This window comes from Panthera leo, chromosome F3, assembly GCF_018350215.1.
Source record: "Panthera leo isolate Ple1 chromosome F3, P.leo_Ple1_pat1.1, whole genome shotgun sequence".
Lineage (NCBI taxonomy): Eukaryota > Metazoa > Chordata > Mammalia > Carnivora > Felidae > Panthera > Panthera leo.
In genome coordinates this window covers 9,729,304-9,747,288 of record NC_056696.1, presented here as the reverse complement: position 1 = coordinate 9,747,288, position 17,985 = coordinate 9,729,304, and the positions used below count along the sequence as shown (strand labels likewise).

The 17,985-nt window shown below is 37.6% G+C and overlaps 1 protein-coding gene and 1 long non-coding RNA gene across 3 annotated transcripts in view; one reads left to right on the top strand and one right to left on the bottom strand.

Annotated features, from left to right (window-relative positions):
• The window catches only part of LOC122212106, a 66,583-nt gene extending 51,719 nt beyond the window's left edge, over window positions 1-14,864 (bottom strand). The window contains exons 1-2 of the long non-coding RNA XR_006198998.1: window positions 14,770-14,864; window positions 11,668-11,855 (exon numbers count right to left, since the gene is read on the bottom strand). This is a non-coding gene — a long non-coding RNA (uncharacterized LOC122212106). The remainder of the gene's footprint in view (window positions 1-11,667; window positions 11,856-14,769) is intronic.
• Window positions 1-17,691, top strand: part of FMN2 (formin 2) — a 381,203-nt gene extending 363,512 nt beyond the window's left edge. For both annotated transcript variants that reach the window (XM_042925783.1, XM_042925782.1), the window contains 2 exons: window positions 14,143-14,224; window positions 16,175-17,691. In XM_042925783.1, the coding sequence (XP_042781717.1) occupies window positions 14,143-14,224; window positions 16,175-16,201 (109 nt within the window). In that variant the 3' untranslated portion in view covers window positions 16,202-17,691. The remainder of the gene's footprint in view (window positions 1-14,142; window positions 14,225-16,174) is intronic.
• The last annotated feature ends 294 nt before the right edge of the window (window positions 17,692-17,985 follow it).

Genomic DNA, 17,985 nt, shown 5'->3' with positions numbered 1-17,985 from the left:
TCAGGCTCCATGCTGACAGTATGGAGCCTGCTTAGGATTCTCTCTCTCTCTCTCTCTCTCTCTCTCTCTCTCTCTCTCTCTCACCTCCCCCACTTGCACATGTTCTTTCTCAAAATAAGTAAACTTAAAAAAATAATAAATAAAATTAAAAAAATCTAATTATCATTATACATTTAGGCAATACATATTTTGCAAGGATAAAACATCAGAAATAAAAGCATATCCATAGTTGATCTTAACTTTATGAGATAAAAGTATTTTTAAAAATTAACCTCTTTGGTTTGAATTCCTATGGCCTAGGGGTAAACTTTTTAGGAAAGTTTAACAAAATTCTATTTGGCCACATTAAAGTTTTCCAAATGTATGGAGGAGGTAAATAGGTTGAAGAATAGTTGGAAAAAGCATATTTTAGCAGTTAAGAGAATTTCAGATGCTCACAGATAACTTGAAAGCTTTCATTTAAAAAGTTATTCTAGTTGTGGATATTAATGTATTCTTAAATCCATGTGTTGTTTTTAGGGCAGAAGCCCTTTTAATTCCATGTTGAGTTGGTACATGGGTTTATTTCCTATAGCCTTTGATTATTTTTTAATGTTTTCATTTTACAAAGGTGAAATAAAAGAACCATTGTACAGAGTACTAAAGTAAGAACTTAAAGATAGGTAATGATGACATTATGGACTAATTAGAGAATAAGACAGAAAGGTAATTGTTATTTTAATATCATGGATAAATGGCTGGATGGCTGAACAGATGGATGGGCAGACAAGCAGATGGATGGATGGGGCATTATTGGAAGTCACACATAACCATTCAGGAAAAAATACAAATCCAAGTAAGTGAAAATGATGTTATTACGAAGAAAGCTTAAATTGGCTCCTATGTTTTAAAGTTCCCTACCTCATCTATTGTTAATGAAGAAAAAGACAAAGGACTCACAGAATACTTTACCACTGGTTATGGTCTCTTATTGTGTTTCAAACATTCACCTGAGATTCAAGGACCATGCACAACCTCGTAGCTTAAGAAAGGTGAGAACATGACCATCAGAAAGCTGGTGGACCATGTAAAAAAGAAAAAAAAATATGCTGACTCCCGTAAAGTATATATTTTACCATTTGTGAGTAGTTATTAAAAACAAATTTCCTAATGATGCTGATCAAATAAAAGTTAAGAATTAAGTGTTCACATCCAAATTCTTAATTATTAATGGCCATTTCCTATTTTCCACCTGAGGGTTTAAAGAATTCCCTAATAGGAATAATGGAGTTCATAAACATTGAGAACAAGTATTATAACAGATACAGTTTTTTTTATAATTTTATAGTCCAGAGCTATAATCCCTTTTCTACAATTCAGAGATCCAAAACACCTCTGAAACCAAACATTTTTTTTCATAAGTTTGTGACAAACTCAACTTATATGAGACTATTTATATATAGTCTTTATTCATCCCATTTAGTATGAATGTTCATATGTTTACTACAGAAATATTAACATGTTTGATTACTCCATGCTATATCTGACCCAACCGGATAGTGTTATACACCATATTTCTGTCTGAAATTAGAAAGGTTCTGAATTCTGTAATCCATCTAGCCTGAGGGGGATCGGGTAAAGGATTACAAAATGAACAGATATCTGGCTGACTGGCTGTACTCTCTGGCCCTAATTCTACTCTTTCTAGAACCACACAAATAAATCCAATCCCTTGTCTATGTAATTGTCTTCAAATATTTAAGGTTTCTAGGAAGATGCTGACACAATTAATATTCCTGGTTCTTCTAACTGTTCTAGAATCTCTTTGGACTTTTCTGACTCATCCATCCATCCATCCATCCATCCATTCATGCATTCATATAGCTTCCCATCCAGCCTAGGCCACATCATCTGTTATTCCAGCTGTGCCCTTACTGGCACCATGATTTACACAACTGATTTAACTTCTTAATACTTTCAGTATTAGCAAGGCCATACCCTTCACCTTTTGTGCTCTAGAATAAATTTCCTAGTTGGACTATTTAAAACTCAGTTTTCTCCAACCTAAGGTAGACTCTCTAAGGAATGGAGATTCTGAGATAAATCCTGGGAAACATGAAGGAGATGAGAAGTCAAGAATGCTTTTATCTAACTTTAAAAAAAATATTTACTTTGAGAAAGAGAGAAAGCACAGGTGAAGGAGGGGCAAGGAGAGAGGGAGAGAGAGAATCCCAAGCAGGCTCTGCGCTGTCAGCGCAGAGCCCAATGCGGGGCTTGAACTCACAAACCGTGAGATCATGACCTGTCCCAAAATCAGGAGTTGGCCACCCAACCAAATGAGCCACCCAGGTACCCCTCAACTTTTAATTTGCCTTTATAATTGTTCCCTGGGGTGCCACCTTCTACTTTCTCCCATCTCTGAACACTGGTTTTGCATTCTTCACTGTGAACTTATGACTTGTCCACATACCTTACTGAAGTCATCCAACAAGTATTTATTAAGTGACTACTATTATGCCAGGCACTGGAGTTGTAAATAAAACCAAATCCTGGCCTTCTGAAGCTAAATTAATACACAACAGGACTGGTACAGGCTCAGATGAAAAATAAAGTAGGGCAAAGCAAAAAGCGAGTTGTAGGAGGTGGTTGTCTGACTATAAGCAGGGACTTGAGAGGGAAGTGAGGGAAATCTGGAGACAGAACATTCCAGACAAGAGGAACGGCAAGTACAGAGCCTCAGGAATGAACATGTTTAGGGAGGAGGCTGAAGTTGCTGAAACAGAGTAAGCAAGGAGAGATAGGTGAAAGGTGGGTGCAAAGAGAGAGTGCCTCACAGACAGAGTACAGAAGGGGCTTCAAGAAGGAGATCTTACAAGAAGAACCATGTAAAATGCTACTGGTGTTCACTTGAGGGAGGTGAGAACAAAGAAGTGACCTTGGAATTGGAATTGAAAGGAAATGATAGCATCCACAAGAGCTGTCTCTTGCCAGTAGCCGGGGACGGCGTCTGAAGAGATGGGAGCAGAAAGAGTGGAAATGGGGTCCACAGGAGTTTGTGCATAGAAAGAATCAAAGAGGAAAGAAGATCCAGCTGGAGAGGAAGGTGAATTATGGGTTTTTTTTGTTTTGTTTTATGATGATGGGATAAACAGCATATTTCTAGCCAGATAGGAATAATCCAGGAGAGGAAATATCATGACCCTTATTCTCCTTTATTATGTATGTTTCCTTGATCCCATTCCTGCCTTGTATCTCCCACATCTTTCCTTTAATTAAGCTGAGCTTCCTCTTGCATAATCCTAAAGCATCATGATATAAATAGCTTTGTTGTATTCTTTTATGAGTTTTACAGGGAGGAAATGTGAAAAACTCTCTATAAACTAATTTCCATGTCTAATAGCCCTTGAATTCCTCCCTGCAACCCCCCAAAAAAGTCTTTAAAAAATAGGATCCAAGTTATTCCTACATGTCATCTTTTGCTAGAGAAGTGTCAAAACAAAAGCCATAGTGTACGTACCAACAGCTTAAGTTTATCTCTCACTAGCTATAATCAAAAATGTTTCTGAACCACATGCAAAAAAAAAATCACTGACATTAAGAAAATAGCATGTGGAAACAGTAAAATGATATTCACGTGAAAAATGTCAAATGTAGTAAACAACATTTTCTCCTGTAATAAAAGATTAATTTTGCTGTCACATGTGATTTTGTAATAGTTTTGGCCATCATGTATGACAGAATTTTGTTTTATTTGCTGTCGTAAATTTGTAGAACAAGGGATTGTCATTTGACCATTTCATTGAGGAGATTAAAAATCTTCAATATATACAAAAAGAAGATGGTCATTCTTATGGGACTTAGATAAAGGGCACATCAGCTGAACTACTTCTGTAAATTCCATGTGAGTCTACCTCTAATACAGAATTAAAATAGCCTCTACTTCATGATCCATGAGAAAAACAAACCTCTTTTTTTTCCCCTAGGTCAGAGATTTTAAATTAGTGATGAAAAATATGTGATCAGGAGTTTAAAAATCCTGTATTTTAAAAAGTTCTAAATAGTGACTTCCACATTTCTCACGTTTTTTTTTCTGATACCATGTTGAATTCCTTGTGGCATAACATGAAAAAAGGATACTCTTGGTTTGACAGAATTTAGTTTGAGTCACTTCATTTACACAGTTGGAATGTGAATCTTGCTGTTGATGCCATGAGGTAACTAGTCTCCTTCAGCAGCACAGAACGTTAGCGTTTCCGATGCTTACCCAAGACTCTAGCCACCTATTGCTATTCAGTTCCAGACCACTTCAATGTGCTATAATTAAGAAAATAGGCTGGCTTTCCTGAATTTTACAGACTTGTATCTCTGTATCAGATGAGATCACCAGTGAGCACCAGGACGTTCTTGAAGTGGGTGTTGACTTCCCTGTCTTTGGAAATGCCTTCGCTGGGTTACAGTTTAAAATTTAATCTCCAATTATTTTGAGGATTTGTATTTAAAAAAAAAAAACATTGGAAAAGTTTCTCTTGCTTCTGTATTTTTAGATTTGTACTGATTACAATTCACATATCTTATTCAGAGAACCACATAAAAAATTCTCCAAAAAATTAGGATCAAGAAAATGTGGTGGTAGTTTTGCTTTATCCAGACAATCTTACATGCTTTCCTTTTTCAGAGATGAACGCTTATAGCCCATTGTGTTTCCATTAATACTTTTCCTTGAATAAAGTTCAAAACTTGTCCATTTGTAGTGCTTCTCCCCAGTATCTAGTAAAACACATGTGTCCATTTTTGTAAATAGTTTCTCTTCTCAAAAATCACTTTAAACTGCCACATTTTATATGTTCAGAGTTTTAAAAGATTCAGTCTGAAGGATCAAATACTTCTAAATAAATAAAAATTAAATAATACAAATTAACATAGTGAATGGAAATATATATAAATATGTGATAAATATATAAATGGAAATAAATAGAAAGAGGAAGGTATAAATGGTTGTATGTTTCATCTTCCGCATGTGTCTGTGTAGTGAAAGACAATGTAGTTCAGTGGCTACAACTAGAACTCTGGAGGTGGATTTTTGTGTTTGTCTGGATTTGAACCACAGATCTGCCACAACTTGGTGTATGACCCCGAGCAAATAATTTGACCACTTTAAGTTTCAGTTTCCTCATTGTAGAAGTTGAGTAACCATAGTATCTACCCATGGGATTATATTACAAGATTTAGAGGAGATAATATCTCCTTAGCCCATTGCCTGGCATATAATAAGTCCTTAGTAAGTGTTAGATGCTACAGTGATGAGCCAGGTGCTGTGCTGGGCATGGGATAATGGAGTGGAAAGACGTTCTGTTCTCTGCCTTCAAGGAGCTTATATCATAGTGTCTTTTAAGATGCTCATTCTGTGGAAGCTCTCTAAAGGGAAAAAGATATTGAACTTGGGAAATAAAATGAGGATCATCTATCCCAATTCACTTCCCATTATAGGAATACCATTTTTACAGTACTAATAAGTAGACATTAAGCTCATGATTTTGTACCCTTTCTAGGGAGAATGATATGGAAAGAGTACAGACTCTGAAGTTGACCAGATCACTCATTCCATTATTATATGACCTCAAGAACCTCTCTGAATCCCACGCTCCTCCTTTCTAGAATAGCATGATGACATTTCTCATGCTTGGTTGCCAGATGGTTGGATGAGGTGGTCACATGGAGCACTCACTGTGTCTGAAACATTACTTGCTTACTGTTCACTTTCCTCAAATAAAAAAATATCTCCATTATTTTTTGGCATCTGTGATTGCTAGGACAGTTTTTCCATTCTCAGATTAACCTGTCTCATATAAATTTTGCCAGTTAATTATGCTCGATCCTCTTCAATGGGATGCTTTTTAAAGCAAGAACGTAACCAGATGTAGTGACACCCTGTTATGTTTCTTTAGTATGTTTGACCATCATAAACTCTTCTAAGTGTCCTCTCACCTATCATTTCACTTTCCAGTCTGCAGACATCCCATTAGAGATTCTTCAAATGCTTTGTTGAAAAGAAGATGTATTGCATCTATGTCATTTATCTTTTCCACTAACCTAGGAGCTAATAAGAGTTAGTGAGAGTAGTTTGACATGATTTCATGTTAAATCCTACAGGCTTCTAATGATTCATATAATGTATATAAACTTAGTTTTTCAATAAGATAGAGGAAAATGAATATGATACGCTAAATTCTTTCATAAATTTTATGTATACTCACAACTAAATTGTTATTTATGGATGGAATTATAGTAGTAAATCAGTAAACTCAAAGATCAAGTCAGATAGAACCCTGCATAGTTTGCTCAGTATGTGAATTGGACGTCCAGACTCGTTGCTTAAGAGTTCACTGGAAGAAGAAGGCAAAAAAAGATATTTAAATCAAAGTCCCAGTTATTGGTCAAAATTTATCCCCGTGCGTTTTTTAGCTTACTCTTAGTTTCTCTGTTCATCTTCATTTATTCGGTTATTTTTCAAATGTCTAGTGAATACTCACCTGTGTGAGCTTTATTATTATTCCTGGGAATGTAAAAATGAATGTGCATGATCCCCAATCTCAAGGAACTTAGTATTCAACAAGGCAAAAGACAGATACATAAATGTAGCTGTAAGTCTTTAAAATATGCCTTCCTAGAGGGTCCTATATACTTTCTATAGGATGGTATTTTTGAGCTTAACTTGAGGGACCCTTGGAAGGAAAAGAAAGAGAATGGGTAGTCCCATAGAAACTGATCTAGCAAAGATCTCCTACAGGGATGATTAGTGGTTATGCATAGTTGGAGCCCAGGGAACATTGTGGAGACTAAGGAGAAATTAGGTTACTTGTAAATGGCCTTGAATACCTCACTAGGAAACTTAGTATTTTCTTGGCAAGTGAATAAGTGGCTCAGATGTGATTCCCATGTTTGGGGAATTTGTGAAAGATGGATTAGAACAGTGTAAAAGCCATTCTGGAGGGTGTGGCAGTGGTCCAGTGGCATTAAGGAGGAGGCTTGAAAACAATCAGAAATAGTGGAATTTAGGTTGGGACAGATTTAAACATCATTACTAAGGAATCATTGATAACGGAACTTGTTACCATTTACATATGCATGGAGGGTTGGTGAAGAGGGAAAGCAAGAATTCAGTGGATGAATGGTTATGGATGGTTATGTTCTTTTTATTTAATTGTAATCCAATTAATAAAACATTAATTTTTTAATGTTTGTTTATTTGTTGGGGAAGAGGGGTAGAGAGAAAGAAAATCTCAACCAGGCTCCGCACTGTCAGTGCAGAGCCCTAAACAGGGCTCAGACTCATGAACTGTGAGATCATGACCTGCGCTAAAATCAAGAATCGGACGATAAACTGATCTACTATCCAGATAGGTGCCCTGGATGGTTATGTCCTTAACCAAGGCCTGGGTGGGAAGGGAAAGAAGAATGTCCACTGGGATCTGGAGCTCAGGGGAAAGATCCGGAATTAGAGGTGTGGATCTGAAAGTCTTCAGCATAGTTGGAACTATCACGTAGGGATTGCCTGTAGACACCACAGGGTCAAGATTAGACCCTGGATGGTGGGGGGTGGGGGGAGGGAGTTTAATAAATAAGCGGTAAAAGAGACTGAGCAAGCGTGTCCAGAAAAACAGTTGGAAACCATTTGAGGTGCAAATGCAATGTTTCTCTGAAAAGCTGGATACTGTCAGTGATGAAATTCAGAAATTCACATGTCCTTGAGAAAACTGAAGTCCTTTTTACTTGAGGGTAACAAGTGACATTTTTGGTTGATTGTTCCCATTGTGTCCCTAGGGGTTTTGTGACGTTTTTGTGTGTGTGTTTTAAATCATTAAGGTCAGAGGGAGAGAAGACAGAGCCAGGAGTAACCTCCCCCCAGACCACCTTTAATTCCACAAGGCGTCTAACACCTACTTCCGTCTTTACCTGGAGAGAGACACCCATAACTTTAAAGCCAGCACTCCTAACCAGCCTTTGTCTAGAATCTCTCACGGCCCCTCTTCTCTGTGTGTTTATATGTGGGTCTTTTTTTCGCTTTTCTCTTAGAAAATTGTACATTTTGTAGTCAGGCACAATGGTGTTGTGTTTCAGTGAAGTACATTGCGAACTGGTAATAACGATAATTATGTCTACTCTTAGCTGCTTCTTCTCTCTATCAGGATCTCCAGCGTGTGACGTGCCAGTGCTGGGCTACGCTTAAATCTCTCACAGGCTGTGGACTCCAGTAAGGAATCTGGCTGCTCACGGCAAGCCTCACTGGGGCCAGCAGGAAGTGAATCTGTCTGCCACAGATACTTATTTAAACCAAATTATTAATGTTTAGTGGCAGAAAAGTGACTCCCTTTCTCCTTCCCCTGAATGATGAGAGCATATCTGTTTTCTTGATAAGATTGTGGCCAGCGTGGCCTTTGCTCTAGAAGGTAGATAAAATGATTCCGCCTGCAGGCTCCAGGGATGTCTGGTTTCTTTTCTCTGTTTCTGTGCCGAGTGTATCTCCCTTATTCATCTCACAAACTGTCTTTAAACTTAATCACACTGAACTTTTTGTATATGTTTGCCTCACAATAAATGAGTCTGGGGCTGGGAGGAGTGGGGGAAGTGCAGATAAAAATACATCTTTATTAGGAGAGAAATAAGAAACCACTCTCTTTGTTTAGAAAAACCCTTAGGTTAAATGTGCCCAGTTATAATAAGGGAAAAATTTGAGAAAGTTTCCATCTGTTCTGAAAAATACCAAAATAAAAATAATTGGAATGCAAATTAGTTTCAGCAAATTCTGTGTGATAAAAAATATTTTTCATATTTTCATTCTCCGGGGCTCAAATTGTCTGTGCTTCATAATTTCTGAATCCATAACTGCTTAAAACCAAATGAAGTTGTTACAACTTAGGATATTTGCATATAAGAAATTTAAAAAAACCTATAGATGTATTAAAGTCTATTATTTTTTAGGTTACATTTACAGCTTTATTTTTTAGACAATAAATGTAATATAAAAGTTTTTTAAAGTAAATTTAAATTTAAGCTTTAATACTTGAAAGTGTTTTGTTTTTCTCCGGTCACTTTGCCCTGGACTGCAAAAACAGTCTCATCTGAGAGATAATCTCACAGTCCTATTCCTCACAAAATGATTCCCTCCCTACCCTGAGGTAGGCCTACAAAATCTGTCCTTACCAATTAATGGTGTCACCCATCTTTACCTTGATAAGCTTGAATTTCAGGTTTTATATTCATTCCAAATTACTTTCCATCTTTGAGGACAACCTGCTGAGCAAGCATGTTGGGTGGTACAATATGACGAGGCGTGCAGTGTCTTAGAATCTCAGAGTCTTAGACCTTTAGAGCCCTAAAGCCCTGCCTATCTGTAAGTCCGACTTCTGGCCTTGCCAGCCTTCCAGACACAGCTGGGAGCCCTGAAGTATGTGGGAGGTGGGGAGAAGGCCTGTGGCGGCGACAATCACTGCCTCCAGGTCCGGGAACTCCCTTCGTTTAGCTAGCATTGAACTCAGTGTTCTAATTTGAAGCCCATTTAAAGTAGCTTGGTGATCTGGCTTTCCCGTCTGGAGAAGATGGAAATTATTGAAGAAGATAGAGTCTCTACTCGAGGCAGGCGTGCTGGTGCCAGTGAGAAGTGCTCACAACCTGCTGTCTTAGAAAGAGAAAGCTTAACGTGGACACAAAGTAAATACAGCAAAGTACAAGTGTTAGGTCCATGCAGGGGTGAGTTGCCACATGGGTATATATTTTAGGAGGCCTTGAGGGTGGCCCTGTATCAGCACATTACAACAGTGATGAAGGCAGTGACGAACATGGGCCGTCAAGTAAAAGTTAAATTGTGCCTCCGTTTATTGAAGAGAAAAGTTTGATTTTTTTCAGAAAGGCTTTATTCAAAATTGGTTATACAAAGTTGGCCCTTGAAGGGGGCAAGTCTCCATCTTTTGGGAATCGCATATTGATTCGTGTCACTCTTTCTGATTGTTGCCTGAACGAAACTTTGCTTAGAACAAAAATTATTTTGTTCAAATTGGTCACCTACTCTATTTGCCAAACCTGATTCCGTATATGTCATTTGGTTATTTCCTATAATTAAATTCTCCCTCTAAAAAAATGTCTCATGTTAGGATTACTTTTGACCTTTCATTTAAGGGATAAATATGTACTTTCAATATTTATTCAGCCTAGTTTTGTTTCTTAAGTTCTGCAGACAATAAAGGCTATTAACAGCGAAATATTAGCACAAACGTCAAATTCTACAGCCATTATATACCACTCAGTATCCTTCTCTTCGGTCTAAAAGGCAATGCTACATTTCCTGTTTTCCAGTCTCTGCTTTCTGTGTTGTTTTTCCAAGATCACTAGAGGTGATGAGTGGAAGAGTTTTCATTATCATATGATTTGTTTTTGCTCATATTTTCTTTCTGTAATCTAGATTGCAGATTAGAAGTTGCAACTGTTAAATGAGCCTATCAAAGATGTCATCTGAAATTTTTTACTTCCCTTTTTAGTTCTCTAATAGGGTGAAATCTTGATTAACAAATGCCCCGGCAGTCCCCTTTGTGTGGCTGCAACCAGATTCAAAAGAACATGTCTTCATGAATCATGCAAGGTCTGTACTCCATCCCAGTCCTCACCCTAATCAGAGTTTAAACTCAAGTGCAGGCAACGTTTGAAAGCTACGGACTATCTTCTTTAGCCTACCCATGGTTTCCTCTCTCTCCTTTCTCTGTTTATAAATGAAGGATCGAGAATCGTCCCTGTTTTCACTCCCCATCTCCTTTCCAAACAGGAACGTAGTGGTCGTCTTTATTTATTGTTTGAAATGTTATCACCAGCATGCTTTTTCACTTAAAGCCTGCGATGTCTAGTTGTGAGATAAACATCTTTTTCCTTCTCAATTTAAGAAATTTTCGGCATGATTGAATGAGGGGTGAGGCAGGAGGGAGAGAGGGTGGAACATGCACAAGTAGTTACTCAATAGGCCTAACTTGGATGAGCCAGCCGACGAGCCCGCCCCACTCGCCCAGATGGAGAGCAAACGGGAGACGCTCATAAGGACAGCTGCCTCAGCCCTCTCTCTCCTTCCCGGCTTCTCCCTTGTTATGCTTCTTATTTCTGCCAACTCTGGCAGTGTATCTCACCTCCAGGGACACATTCTTTTTTCCTGCCTAAAGTGTGGAAAAAATGTCTTGTTGTCAGAGTTTTGTTGAAATAAAATTGGCATTTGGAAGAAGCCACATTTGCTGGGAAGCTTAGGAGGGGTGCAACTCCACGAAGTGCTGAAGCGAGCGAGTTCTCGGGGTACGGGCTGGGACCCAGTGTGCGCTGGGAAGAGAGAGGGGTGAGGAAGCACAGTGGCTAGGGGCTCAGGGCGGCTGCCCAGTCCGGGTTCCAGGGGAATACCTTGGTGCCAGGGTGCAGTTTCTCAGTGTTGCCCACTGGCCGTGTTCATCACATTCTGGGGTGCTGCTTAGATTCCCACCCATTACAGGGCTTGCACCAGAGTGAGGCGGGCCGAGAGAACGGCATTTTAACATCTGTTCCATGCTTGTGCCCTTAAATCTGAATAGCAACTACTTAAGGTTCTGGTGCTTAGGGTCTCAGGTCCCCAAATCGTTTATTTGTGCCTATCTAGAGGTGCCTAGGATGCAGTGACTGACTCACCCGAGCCATGCACGTCAGAAACCGGAACATAAGGCAGAAGGCAGTTCAATCGTTGGCTTCTAAGGGTGTAGGGATCCCATGGCAGCACGGGAGGGAAGTGTGTATGTCCTCTAACCTCACTGTGGTATTCCTTGTCTCACTTGGTCTTTACACACATTCTTCTTTCATCTTCTGTCCCATTTCCCCTTCTGGGAAAGGTAAGAGCAGTTAAGATTTCTCTTTGAATCAAGGCTCAGCTGTCAACCTGTTCCAGAAAGATTCCCACAACCCCTGTCCTCCTCCTGGACATGGCTGAACCTCTACAATCCTAGGTGGTAGTGCTTAATGCACACACGTAATTTACTTACGCGGGTAGCTCTCCAATTAGACAGGGAACGTAATGGTCCTTATAAAACTGAGCCAAGCCTAGTGCGTGGCCTGGAGTTACTGCTCCATAAATGATTGTCAAATGAAGGAGTGAGCTAAATCTTGTGAGGGTTCCTTGACGCACGTTGTAATTTTCGTCATCTCTGCTGTAAGGAATGGCTGAATTTGTTTTTGTGTAAAATTAAATATGTTTGTATTAGATTTGTCTTCCCGTGATCCTTCGAAAAATGTGTTGTAAAAGCAAAATAGGGACACTGGGGTGGTTCAGTCCAACTTCGGCTCAGGTCATGATCTCACAGTTCCTGAGTTTAAGCCCCACATCGGGCTCTGTGCTGACAGCTTAGAGCCTAGAGCGGGCTTCAGATTCTGTGCCTCCCTCTCTTGCTGCCCCTCCCCTGTTCATGCTCTGTCTCTCTATCTCTCTCAAAAATAAAGAACCATTAAAAAAAATTTAAAGCAAAATAAATATGATAGTGAGAAAATAAAAATGCTTTGGTGATCTAAATTTTTGTGAAGTACTTTATTTTTTTTAAATAAATGTCACAAAATAGTTTAAAGAGCTCCAAGTAACTTTAAGACGGGATCCACTGGATTTTGGCTAAGTGCTTACAAAAAAACATTTTTTAATTCCCCGTCCAAATAGTTAAACTTAAATTTACTGGTAGCTATTTCAGAGGAAGATGGGAACTCCTGCAATCCTTTGTTATAAAGAAAATGTTTTTGTCTTCAAATGTTTGGAGGAAGGATTAAAGGCAATTTATGGCTCGGACAAAAAGTAATAAAAAGTAGTTGCAATGGAGCATATTCTAAATTGTCGTCATTTTCTGGAATTACTAATAATATCAACTCAGGCATTTTATGTCCAAAAGGAATTACTTTCATTCGTCACGCTTTAATGTAAACTCTAGTACCAATCTTATAGCTACTATGCTGGATCATTTGCTGCCTTCACTGTTTCAAAACAGGTATTCATTCAGTTATGTGACAGAGGAATTCTGCCATTAGATCTTTTACCACAGGGCTCAAGAAATATATTTGTAATTCATTTCTTTCAGGAAATAAGCTTGAAGATCTGAATTTTAAAAATCTTTTATTAAGATAAGTCACAGCCTTTTAAGTTTTTCCAGAAATGCTCCACTTTTAATCTCCAAGGGTATTATAATAATAAAAAATAAATTAACCTGATAGGCTAGTTTTCCTACTTATGGAACCCCTTTTTATTAGTATAATCCCACTTTAAAAATTTCTTACTATTTGTTTAATTAAAACAATCACATACACTTTTTATAGCATTTTACAGTTTATAAAGAACATTTCAAATAAAATATTTTTGATCTTTGTAACAACTCTGTAGTAATAATAGTAATACTGTTAAATAGTATTAAGCCTTTTTACTATTTGAGGGAATACAAGAGTTGATGGTATAAGGACATTACCCAGTATCAAATAGCAGATCCAGAACTTAATGGAGAACTTACCTCTGAATAACATCCTTTCTTAACTATACCTCTAGTAAATTTGGTGCTGTTTTCCTTGGAGCGTGTTTTTAAAAATAACTCCTAGAAGTGTCAAAATATTATTATTGTGCACTCTATTTTCTGTTTTCAAATAAATGGTTGGTTCTGTTGCTTGATGAAGTATTCACTGCAAATGACTTTCAGACATGGGTAAGTGTGATGTGGAAATTGAATCTAAAATAATTTTAAATAGGCATATGAATTTTTATATGATATTGTTGATTGATTTTAATGCTTCAGATTTATGTAATAGAGCCAGTCTCAGTACCCTTAGCTGAAAATGAGGGATATTTCCTTAATTTATTCTGCAAAAGACTCCTTTAATGTAGGATGAAATGTAGATATAAAAATTGTCATGTGTTTGTATGTCATTCCATTTGACCCCCTTTGATTCCAGGGTGAGAACCCGTGAATGAGTTAGCCTCTAGTTCAATGTTTTTGAATCAAACGTCAGATAATGTTCTTGTGTATGTGATATTTTCTCCAATGATTCAAATCCTTAATGAGTTGCTACTTGCTCACCTACCATAAGGTGAATTCCAGTGATCTATGTAGGACTCTGTTTAAATACATGTGTTTTCTCTCCACCCAGAGTAAAAGAAGCCGAAGAGGTGTGTAGGCAGAAAAAGGGAAAATCACTTTATAAAATAAAACCAAGACATGACTCTGGAATTGTAAGTATTTAACTCTCCCCTTTTTTAACTTGTGATTTTCTTTGGCTTTTAAACATAATTTCCACAACATATGCAAACTCACATAATGACACCTTAATTATTTTCCTCTTAACTATGAATGGGTGATATGCTCTGACTTGAAGAATCTCCTTTTCTGTATGCTTTTGCTCAGGCTCAAAGGCTAAGAGAATCTCAGTATCGACATTCAGAGCTTAAGATTTAAGACAAATCTCCTAAAGGAATGCATCTACCTGCATGTGTGTGTGTTGGTGAGGTTTGGGGAGCAATTTTTCACTTTCTCCATTACACATGTATCACCAGTGCAGGGCCGTATTTGAACCCAGAGTAGCCTGTTATAATTGGAATTAGCACCATTGGGATCTAAAACACGATGGGAAATGCTGAGTAGTAGTAGCATTGTCCTTTGCTCAGACCAGGGGGCTCAGACCTGGCTTGTACTCACAAATGGCTCTACAGAGTTGGCTGTATATCAGCTGTAAACTAACAGCCTGACCTCAACAAGCTTATTTAGCGTTCCTAGTTACCCACTTTCTTTAAAACACCACTTTTACACCCTGGGAGGCAGGGCTTGGTAAAAATGATGAGTTTTCTGGGGTGCCCTGGAGGCTCAGTAGGTTAAGCGTCTGACTTTGGCTCAAGTTATGATCTCACGATTCGTGAGTTCAAGCCCCACATTGGGCTCTCTGCTGTCGGCACAGAGCCCGCTTCAGATCCTCAGTCTCCCTCTCTCTCCCCTCCTCTGCTTACACTCTCAAAAGAAAAAAAAAAGACAAGTTTCTTTTGTGACACACTGTCAGTATTTTTTTTTTAAATGTTTTGAGGTTTTATCACTTGGTCCCACAAGAGTAAGTAAACGATGCTGTTTTAAGTGAAAAGTTGTTTTAGGCCTTAAAATAGGAAAACTTTGAATTGGATTAGACTAACGTAGTGTAAATGGAAAAGATAACGGGGTGCCTGGGTGGCTCAGTCAGTTGAGCATCCCGACTTTGGTTCAAGTCATGATCTCGGGGTTCATGAGTTCAAGCCTTATGTTGGGCTCTGCTGTTAGTGGGGAGCCCACTTGAGATCCTCTGTCCCTCTCTGCCTGTGCCTCCTTCACTCACACACTCTCTCTCTCTCTCTTAAAAATAAATAACATTTAAAAAATGGAAAAGATATCAAAATAACCCAAATTGGAATATGATTAAACCCTACTTAGAAAAAGTTAGGAATTACATCTCCATTTACAATATATTTTCCTGGGGCGCCTGGGTGGCTCAGTCGGTTAAGCGTCCGACTTCAGCTCAGGTCACGATCTCGCGGTCCGTGGGTTCGAGCCCCGCGTCGGGCTCTGGGCTGATGGCCCGGAGCCTGGAGCCTGCTTCCGATTCTGTGTCTCCCTCTCTGTCTCTGACCCTCCCCCGTTCATGCTCTGTCTCTCTCTGTCTCAAAAATAAATAAAGGTTAAAAAAAAATTTTTTTTAAATAAATAAATAAAAAGTAAATAAAATATATTTTCCCTTTAGTTTCTTTATATCAAAATTAATATTATCTGATGATCTAATTATCTAATTACCTTATGGTTTAGGTTATTTTCTGCCTTTTTGATTTGAGTATAACCTTAAAGGTGTACTGAATGAGAAGGGAAAATCATTAATCAACCTAATCATGCTATTGTAAGGATACAAGAGAATGAACACTCAGTTCAATCTTTATGTATTTGTGCATAGGATGGAGAATGAGAAAGGTGAGCTGGTACTTTTTCACACTGGTGAGAAGCTGAATTTTTAAAGCCTTTTTTTTTTTTTTTTCTGGGCTGGTGGATCTTCAACCTTTTCCTAGAGAATTTAATCCAAATGAAAAGATCTCGTTTGGCCTATTATACACTTCGTACATTTTTGAAAGTTCTTACTTCTAACTGTAACTTTTCTCTGGTGCATTTATTTTCAGAAAGCAAAGATAAGCATGAAAACCTGAGCAATGGAAAGCAAAATGAACATGAGTCACTGCAACCACTTCCACAACATTCAGCTGACCTGAGGGTGGGACGGAAACTATACCATTTTGTTCATTTTTCCTCTTGACCTCTAGCATAATCTTTGTGTTTTCTAGACAGTTCGCCAATTGTTGAATTTTACTGTACATTCATAAAAATGCAAAAGCAGTAGACCAGTGGAGAATTTGACACCTTTTCTTTTTGTAAAGTTTATGGTATAATATTGATAGACCAAAACAGCATGTATAAGAGGCAATATTTGCATTAATGCTGAACATGCTAAATGTTAAACTTACAATTTACTTTTGTGAGAATATTCCTTATCCCAGCAAAACACTTTCCTTTCTACTGACAACCAGTACTCCATTTCACTGCATTTAGATTTATGGCTAAAATGTTATTTCTAGTGAATTGTTTGTATCAGTTTCATGTCTACATATAAATTTTCTATTTTAAAACTTAAGTACCATTTATATATCATAATCAAGGCTTCCCCAACTCTTGGGTTGCTCTCCATAACTATATATTTGTGAAAGAAGATTATCATTTTTTTACTCAAGTAAAAAATATAGCAAAAGGAAAGCCCTTTCCTATAAGTCATTTAATATAGGCAGAAATCAGAGTATTAAGTTTAATGAGGGCTTTTATCAGCCTGTGTTCTTTGAGACCGTACATAAAACTAATCTTCAGCTAAAGTAAATTAAAGTCGTGCCTCTCTATAATGTTACCATTGGCCTTCACAAAGAAAATATGACTCAATATTTTGAAGGAATTTAAATAAATGATGTTCATAAAATTGCCAAACATGACTAATTGTTGGCAAAAAAAAAAGTAAGTTTTCAGGTGGATTGGCATCTGTTAATTCGCGTACCTGCCTGAGTGTTTTTACATGATTAGAATCATCTCTATGTGTTACAGCAGGTGATTAAAAGCTATAAAATGAGTATGTAATGATTTGTTACCTGAAGGAGCCTAGGAAAGGATTTTATTTTATTTCAAGGGGAAAGAAGAGTAAATCTCCCACTCTTTGTGAGAGTATTTTAAAGTCAGCTCAAGATACATTGTGATGGCTTTGTCTAATATTAATAGGTGGTTTTTTTTTCTAATTCTTTTAATGATATTTGTTGGGGCTTATCGATGTTGATAAAGGGGAGAATTTCTTGCTATCAGAAACTAATTATGGAAAGACTTAAAAAAGAAAATGTCCTGAATCACAACTATGTTTGCATTTATGTAAAGTATGGTCTTTTACCTTTTAGTTTATAGTTTAAGTGCAAAGAAACAGTAGTGGATTTGGTTTGTTTTCTAGTCTTCCTGTCTCCTTCAGTCCCTCCAATGTGTATATTACCATTCTTCACTGTAATAATAGGGCATTTAACAAAGATCGCTATGTGCAATACTGTATTTAGTGTTTCTATTTCAATTTTTCTAGGATGTTAATTTATATGAAAATAAAATGAATAATAAAAGAGTTCTGTGCCTATTGTGTGTATATTGCCTAAGGATGCTTCCAAAATATCGTCATCATATTCAACATTGGGAGAAAATAAGTTACACTCTGAAGATTTTTTAAAAAAGTTCTTATTTCAGGTTTAACAACTGTTAGTAGGTAAGTGTTAAAAAAAATTGAATGCTTCTTATACAATCTTAAGGAAAAAGTATTTTCCACTTATGAATTGAAAGATGTTAATATTTGAGAAATCCTTTTTCCAAAAGTTAAAAGTTAGATGCAGAAATTCACTTGATACAGATTAAGTGGTGAAGG